General features: G+C 39.0%; 1 protein-coding gene across 1 annotated transcript; it reads left to right on the top strand.

Moving 5' to 3' along the window:
• The first annotated feature begins 603 nt into the window (after window positions 1-603).
• LOC104400918 (synaptotagmin-15-like) lies at window positions 604-8,510 on the top strand. Its single transcript, XM_010022690.1, has 8 exons — window positions 604-625; window positions 1,923-2,115; window positions 2,788-2,930; window positions 3,490-3,785; window positions 4,624-4,794; window positions 5,276-5,396; window positions 6,748-6,927; window positions 8,199-8,510. The coding sequence occupies exons 1-8, from the start codon at window positions 604-606 to the stop codon at window positions 8,333-8,335; spliced, it is 1,263 nt and encodes a 420-aa protein (XP_010020992.1). The 3' UTR covers window positions 8,336-8,510.
• Window positions 8,511-8,807: the final 297 nt, after the last annotated feature.

Below are 8,807 nucleotides of genomic sequence, written 5' to 3'. Positions count from 1 at the left end.
CTGACTGGACACACTCAAGCATGCCCTAAAGAGTAAGAAACTAAGTAAAACTAAGATGAACAAGCACACAGTTTCCATGCTTAGGACTGCATTTGTTAATGCGTTTCCTCATACTGTGCATTCTTATAAAAGAAAATTGACCAGTGAAGTATAAACAGACTTTTCTCTGCAGTAATATTAACCCATACCAAGTAGGTACTTGTTTCCTGTTCCTCAGAACAAGTCTTGCACTGATACCACTGTACTAATAGCTTAACTAAATGCTGAAACCTATTCAGCCCACCTGCCAGTTGCAAGGACAGCAAAGTGCCTGTTGCTGGGGTACAGCCATGAGCAGGGTGGTTACTCCATCGTGCTGGGAGACACAAGTGATTATATGACTCATGGGGAAGCAGCCAGCCAATTCCTGTGGAGAGCGATGGCAACACACCTGGAGCAGAGCTGCAAAAAATAAGTTGGCTCCTATGACTGTACCAAATGCAGAAAAATTAGATAGGATCAGATAGAGGCCTTTCAGGCACTATGGCCAGGTTAATTTTATAGCACAAGGTATTTACAGAAGTGGTCTGTAGCTGAAGGACATTTCATATCGCTTATAGCAACATGGCAACAGTGAAAAAGATCAGTAATACATGTATTTGCAATTCACTTCCTATATTCTTTATAGCTCTAATCAATAAGCTAAAGTGTAGAAAATTACTTTTGAATTCTTATTCAAAGCTACTACTAGTGTTGATTGATTATTTTGTGCTTGTATGTTTTTACTTATACCATTGTATAGAGGTAGCTAACTGCAAGGTATCTACCAAGCACAGAGAGATAAAAAAAGGAGAAAGGAATAAAGCGTAACCACAGTTACCTCTACCTCAAAGCAGAGAAGACAAAAAGTCAGCACCAGATGGGAGAGAACAGCAGGTCACTTTGTTGCTTCAGTTTCAGAGGAGACCCTGAGAACTGACAGTACACAGCTGATGATTAACTGCCTCACATGGCTGCAGAGTACAAGGTAGTTCTGCATTTTGGGCTCATTTTCAGACAGTGGGATATTCCGGTAGGATCAGTTCTCAGTTGAGACCTAATCATGTCTCAATGCACACGTACTAGTTTAGTGGTGGGCCAAGACAGGCTGGGTATAAAATGCAGGTGTGGTCTTTCCAGCCTTTTACTCTAGCATACTCAGTAAACATGAGAAAACAACAAACTGAACCCGTTATCAATCATTTATCCTTGGTCTAGTGAGAAATTTTCACAACAGAATTCCTCATATTCATATTAAATACATTTATTAAGTTATATTAGTATGGAAAAAAAAATCCCAAGCCCCAGATTATACAAGATTTAATTTTATCTGAAGTAATCAAGATTCAGGAAACAGCATTTAATGGATACTTAAGTTTGATGTTACAGATCAGGAAACACATGCATCCTTAGAAAGAAAACAACCCAGAGCTTTGCTTTGTTCCTTGTGCCAGGGTCTAGTCTCAACTCAACATAGATGAATAGCTGGAAGAACAAACCAAACTAAAATAATAGTACCTTTTGTATTAGGTGTTCCCAGGTTTTCTTTTTACTTCTGTTATAAAAGCTCTAGCACTTCTGCCATGCTAAGGTAAATGCTTATGCCAACATAAAATAAGAGCCTAAACAGCTCTTTGGGTTTGGTATTCCCCACCCCCTCCATCTATAGCCTCCTACACTGCAGCCATTGCCAGCATATCTGAACAGTTTCTTATCTCTGTGTCATACATCTTCAGGCTTTGCATCATGCTATAACCAAATACGTGCACGAGCAGAATGTTTCACTTAAAAATCATTTTGGAATTTAAATCAAATAAACATTTCAGCTTTAATATTCCTGTCTATCACCAAAACATACATAACTTCGATCCTCCTATGCTTTATATGCTTCTATGTTTGAACAGAACAAGCAGTTGCTGTTGCTGGAGGTATAATAGGAGGGATCCTTTTATGTGTTCTCATTGGAATAACTGCATACCTGCTCTGGAAGAAATTTTGCTGGCTCAATTCATATGAAAAGCTCACTGGTGCTGTCAAAATGACAAATGCAAATGCTGTTTTTCGGGATCAGTCTGAAATTCAACTAGAAAGCACAAGGTATATATTTTTGGTTTTTAAAGCATACATTAATGGAAGTTTCTTTCAACTTGTAAAATCTCAAATGAGGGGGTCATCTAAATATATTCATGTTCATAAATAAATGAGACCCCCTAAATTACATAAAAACATCAGTCATGTTCTGTTTCGTTCCTGTAGGAAAACAGTACTTTCTTTAACTATGAATGCAATTATTATTTCTGATTTATGTAAGAGATAACAGATTCAAGCGTAACTGGTACATGGATAGCTTTATCTGCTACCTAGACAGGTTCAGTCTGTGTTCCAGTCTTTCCTGGTGGTCTTATAACGAAGCATCCGAGAGCCAAACACTAGGACTTTGGTTCAGAAAGGAGACTCTCTTAGAAAGTTAGTGCAGGGCTTTGGGGCTCTAAAACAGGCAGCTGCAGTTAATTCATCCTTTCCTTTGAAAGATCAATCCTAAAGAAGAATTAAAGGAAAAGGTGAGGGATCTGTCTGAAGAGTTAAGATCTGATGGACCTTTAGGCATTATACAAATTATATTAATTGCAGAACAACGGGTATTTATCTTTTCTACCTGTGCATCTCCATAGAATTTTTACAAGATTATGAAATAAGAACAGTAAACTTATCACTGTTACCAAGTTTGGTTTCCAAGCAGAAGTCAGTAGCTGCTGTTGTCTTGAGCAGATCCAGAAGTGTTCCATTTATCATTCCACCAACACTGCATGGGCAAGACTGGATTAATCGGATGAACGAAGAATATGTTCAGGAAGACAGTGACCCCTACATGATTCCTCAGTCTGGGCCCCGGTCATCGTTCCATTCTTTGGGTATGGCGTTGAAAAACGACTCTCTTTAGGGGTACTCTTAAAGAGTAAGTTTATTGTTGTGAAACATGTTTACTGGGTGTATATCAGACATCGTTAGACAGCACCAGCACTGAGCACTGTATGCATACATATTTTTTAAACAGAATATGGCCAGAATATAGTCACTTTGGCTACATTCCACAGCCATGTGCTGTAGGACCTTGTGCATATGGCAGACAAAGCAATCTCTCCTCTGTTTTGTAAAGGCATAACACATGAGTGTAGCTCGGGAAGTGCCTGATTGTTGTCCCCAGAAACAGCAGAGTGACCAGCTGCAGACTGCAACAATGAATACCTGAAACTATCAAGGTACAGTCACATGAATAGGAAAAAGAAATGTGGCACAGCCTACCACTACTCCTCCAAATTTGAGGGAAAAGGAATTAAAATACCAGGTTTATGCAAAATTTGATTGTTAATACAGAGATTAAGGTGATTTCTCCAAATACATTGGTGGTAATAAAAATGTCTCAATGGTCTTGAAACTAATCTGAGTGTTCCTGGTTTTTATTTCTTGAAGCTGGAGCTTACGTTGTAGGGACTGTTAACCCAGAGCTGTACAAATTTCCTGAAGACAAAAGCGAGACAGATTTTCCTGAAGGCAACATTGGCCGCCTCTGGTTCTCCGTAGAATATGAGCAAGAGTCAGAAAGGCTCCTCGTCTCTTTGATCAAAGCCAGAAAGCTGCAGCCTCCCGCTGATTCCTGTAGTCCATTTGTGAAAGTCTACTTGCTGCCTGATGAAAGAAGCTACTTGCAGTCCAAAATGAAATGCAAAACCCTTAACCCGCAGTTCGATGAAAGCTTTGTTTTTCAGGTACTTTTCCTTTTGGTGAAGCAGATTTTTGTTTGCAAATGCTGACTTGTCAAAGTACAGTATACAGTTTTGCAAAAATTAATTTTCTACAAAATTCTACCAAGATACCAGTCATTCCCACTGGAGATAAGAGTTATCACTGGGGCTTCTGGAGATCCTGGGCTACTGAAGTCTGTGGCCCCAGAAAAGATCCTACCTGGGGTCTGCATCAAAGTTGAGGATTCCAGAACTTGCTTGGGGAAGATGAAAACTCTAGTCTGAACTACGGCCGAGTAGTTCAGCTCAGCAGCTCTACAAGTCCAGAAGCAACCAATACTGAACCAACGCTTTCATGGCTTTTAGTTTCCTTGCTGTGGAAGTAGGCTAGAAACTAGAACTCATGAGGTATCTGGTATGCTATTTGTACAGTCCTGTAAAGCTAGAAGCTTGGCTCCCTAAGCCAAGAGGCTTTCACAGCAGATGTCACAAGACAAAAACTTTAGAACAAAAAGAGTTTGTGTTTCAGAACAACTGAAAAATGAGTGTTTACAGATTTCTAAACATTTCTGTCTGGAAGTGAATGCATTGTATAACACTAGATCTGTATGAGTTGAAAAAAACACCAGTTAATTTCACATTTCATGTTTAATTTCACATAGAATCATTCTATTTTAGCTTGTATCTCTAGACTTAGCTTAGCTAAAACTTTACGAAAATTAAGAAAGTTGACTTCAAATAATCGAAGGAAATCTCCACCTACCTTTAACTCACTTTGAAAAATTCTTCCTCTGAAGTCATGCTAGAGTAAAAGTGTCAGATGCTTTATAATTATTAATATATTCTTCCTTTTCCCATACAGGTTTCCAGTAAAATGTTGTTCCAACGGACTCTGAAGTTTTTGGTTTATCATGTCGATAAACAGAAGAAACATCATCTCCTAGGCCAAGTTGTCTTCCCTCTGAAAAATGAAACATTAATCGATGACAAGAAGCTAGTCATATGGAGAGATCTGGAGAAAGAAAACTTGGAGGTACGTGACAGCAGGCTGCTTGGCACTGTGGAACTTCTGCCATCTTACAATTACTCGAGGGGTACAGCAGAAGTAGTTGAAACAACATACGTCAAGATTTCAACCTGCAGATCCATAGCTGTTGCACAGGGATTATCCAACTGCCCAGGAAACAGTCACACCAGTTAGGAAACAGTTACATAAGAGAGCACCTTTTGTTATTTGCTTCTGTTCTGAACCAGTGAGAGCAGAAAAAAGGCAGAAAAGGCACAGAAATAGGCATCCCCTGGAAGAGATAGTAGTTCAAAGGTTCCAGAAAGCTGGTTTAATTGGTTCTATCAAATGTCACAACAGAATAAATAAAGCCATTACAATTCATCACTCATGTGAACTGAGCCCTTAGTGTGGCAGTTGTACAAAAGACATCTTTCCCCCTCCCCCATTTGTCTGTGTGAAGAGAGAGTTTGAGATATATTTGACCAGTGTTGTTCTGCTTCCAAAGCCTCCTTCAGAGTATGGTGATATCCAGTTCTCCATCAGCTACAATGACTACCTGGGCCGTCTCACTGTAGTGGTTCTGAGAGCAAGGGGATTAAAGCTCCAGGAGGAGAGCCATACTATCAGTAAGTGTGATTTCCTCTCTGATATCAGCTCCAGAATTCAGGTTTTAATTTGCTAGTTCCTCATCTGTCCACCCAGGCTTGCACTGAGTGACTCTGAAAAGAAAAAATAAACACACAGGTGATTTGAGTGGAAACAACCCATACTTTATTACTGGGGCAATTAGATTTTGATAGCTCAGTTCTGCTACATTTTGATTCTGTTTCATAATAAGTGGTTTGTCTCATGTCATCAGTAGCATTTTTTTTCCTCCTGCTTTAATACAGTGAGCAAAGACCCTCCTACAGAGAAGGTAGCATTTCAGGGGATACTGACATTAACTGAGTTGCCTCAAGGCAAAAGCCCAGAGGTAACAGCTGCAGGACAACTGCTTACACTGAACAGCTGTCCTTGGTAGAACTGAACTAGGAAAAAAAAAATCCCATTTTAGGACAGCCTAGCCAGTGTTCAAAGGAGCACAGCATTGACTCACAATTTTTCTCCCTTACTGCAGTGGGCATTTTCCTGGTACACCGTGCTTATGTGTCCCTGGCCTCAGAGTAATAAACATAGTAGTAGGAGCATGGAATCTCTTATTGCTTCACTGGAAATGAACAAATCTTTAGCCATCAATTTCTACATGCTTGTCACTAAATTTTATAGAAGGGTAGGGAAGAATGGAAGATTTCAAGCTGCTTTAGATCTCATTGCCAGAGACCTACTGAGTAAGACCACAACGCTTCAGGAAGCAAAGCAATTTTTCTTGTTGGTGTAGTTCTTGTTCCCACACTCACGCACCAATTTCGGTAGTATTTTCTAGAAAAGCAGAGATCATTGATCTCTTCCTCAGATTTCCTACCGAATCCCTTACTGCAGGGCTAGAAGTCATTAGTAAAACCTTTTGTCTAAGGTTTCTTCTTTGACCAGGAGACACTATTCCCCTGAAATTTATCCAATCCAACCACAGGCTGCAGCTCTATGATGTGGCTCCTCCCTCACAGCCTCCCTGTGTGGATCAAACAATCATGTGATCAAATATATGAAATTAACTACTGACCAAACAAACTAAGCCTTCAGAAAAGTTTTCATCAGATGAAGGGAAGGAATAGGAATGTAAGACCAAGGATGCAGGGTAAGAACATGATTGCTCTTTTTAACAGCCCTTAAGTTGGAAAGTACACTGCAAAACTGCCCCCTAAGTACTTTATGTACTCCCTGCTTAATGTTCTGCATGGCAATGCTGCCATGTATGTTTCACAAATCAGTCATGATTGAATTTTATACTTAATATTGACATCTGAAAGCAAGAAATTCCTTAAGCCTTCTCCCAGCTGCCTCTGATGTATTTTCCTCTTGAATATCTTTTTCTCCAAGGTGTGTATGTCAAAGTCTCACTAATGAACCATAATAAATTCATCAAAAGTAAAAAGACAGCAGCTGTTCTGGGATCTCCCAATCCAGTGTATAATGAAACCTTCAGTTTCAAGGCAGATCAGACAGAGCTGGATACAGCAAGCCTAAGTCTATCAGTGCTCCAGAGTATCAAGGATGAAAGTAAGCAATATAAATTATTACAGTTAAGATATCATAGATCTCTTAAATATTGCAGAGATACTTAAACCTGAGAGGAATTCCTTTTTAGCAGTCATGATAAAACATACAAAAGGTTTGATGTATTTCATAGGATGTTTCTTTAAAAAGCAGCACAAAACTTATTTGCAGTAAGTGTATGCATCTCTTTCAGAGGCCAAAGATAAACTTAATGGAAGACATGAATAAAGTAACTGTAGGCTAGTCACTAGCAGTAGAAAGTGCTGTACTTTTGTTTCATTCTGGTATCCTAAGAAAACAAGCTTATTCAATTACATTGTCTATATGTGTATTTTCCAACCTGCAAAATTTTGAGGCTGTTCACTGTTCCTAACAGAATTTGAAAGAGGAATAGGAATTTTAATTATCACATCAGTTCATCGGTAAGAAAGGAGACAGATTACAAACATCCCCGTTCCCTGGCAGAAAACCTGATGCTTGAAGTTGCCTCTTATTATGTCAGAGAATACATGAAGAAGTTCTGCTTAGAGAAGTGAATCACAACTCCCCATTTCCACTGCTCACAAGAAAACATTTTCCCTGCAGTGCAGATATGATCTTAATAGTGAAGTGCTAATACCCTCATTTGGATTTATACACTTCTTCAAAAATTTGTTTAGGTGAATTTTTGAGCAGGTTCTTTGGCTTTGAGGATTGGCAAGAACTAGTATTTCATCATTTTCATTTGTGGACAGCCAAACACTTTACAAACATTCTCAAGTTCATGTAAAGGCAGGTTTGAATTACTTTTCCCCCATCCACAGATGACAAGTTCAGGCATGAACTAACATGGGAGAGTGTGGTTAGTGGCAATCCACATATTGCAACTCAGAGCTATCCCACTAAAACTATTCTTTCCCAAGCTAGAGCATCATATGAATCCTACTAAGGTTACTGATGTCCAACACAAACACTTCCACAGTACACCTGCGATAGAGAGGCTGGGCAGATACAGATCTGTGTGCCTTAAACTGGTTCTAGTTTAGAGTGCAGGCAGTAGGGTAGGCCTGAATTGACTGAATACTCACTTACTGCAGTACCTTTTAATGCTGAATCTTAGCATGTAGAAACTACATAACTTGAAACCAAGAGTTAATTCCTTGATGAAAATTTTGGGTTAAAAATAACTTTCAGAACATGCATTAGAGAAATACAAGTTAATTTTCTAATTCAGGTAAGGATTTTTAAGAAGCAACTACAAATGCTAATCACAAACTGCTTGCTCTTTTCCCCAGAAACACATCTGCTAGGACATGTAGTAGTTGGGCCTTTCATGTACACCCACGGCAAAGAACTAGAACACTGGAATGAAATGATCAGCAAGCCCAAGGAGTTGGTTAAGCGATGGCATGCTCTCCGCCTCAGCACATAAACAGCATGGATAAAAAAAAATCCCCAATCAACCTTAAAATTCAAAAGCTCTCACTACTATTTTTCATAATCTAAAGGGTACAAAAATCTTTGACCATTTTACACTCTGAAGTAGACAAGAATAAAGTACGTAAATTCTTTCCTTACCCAAATGCAAATAGAAGACTTGGTCCCTGGTAGGCTGGAACTCTTATCTTTGCTCTCTCCAAAATATCTTTCCAATTTAATTAATATGTAACAGAGTAAACAAATCAGACAAACATGATCTCACTGTATTGTTACTTTGGCTAATAAATTCTAATTCTTGGTCATAAGTTACAGGCACAAATGATCATCCATCATGTGGATAGACCTGTTACTATCTAAAGGAAATACTATGAATGAGAATATATTTGAAAGGAATTGTAAGATAACAGACTCCACTTCACCTTATCCCGCATTTGAAATGTTACTTGGTACCCACAAGTCCGCCT

Source organism: Nestor notabilis, unplaced genomic scaffold (assembly GCF_000696875.1).
Source record: "Nestor notabilis isolate BGI_N333 unplaced genomic scaffold, ASM69687v1 scaffold34860, whole genome shotgun sequence".
NCBI lineage: Eukaryota > Metazoa > Chordata > Aves > Psittaciformes > Psittacidae > Nestor > Nestor notabilis.
The sequence above is the reverse complement of the archived record's forward strand: the minus strand, read 5'-3'. Positions and strand labels throughout refer to the sequence as shown.

What these genes read in the sequence shown, in the direction of transcription:
- LOC104400918 (XM_010022690.1), top strand. Translation starts at nt 604, where the DNA reads ATGGCAACAGTGAAAAAGATCA. An exon ending in ATGAAAGCTTTGTTTTTCAG is followed by an intron (nt 3,786 to 4,623) that starts GTACTTTTCCTT and finishes TTTCCCATACAG; the next exon opens with GTTTCCAGTAAAATGTTGTT. An exon ending in GGAGGAGAGCCATACTATCA is followed by an intron (nt 5,397 to 6,747) that starts GTAAGTGTGATT and finishes TTTTTCTCCAAG; the next exon opens with GTGTGTATGTCAAAGTCTCA.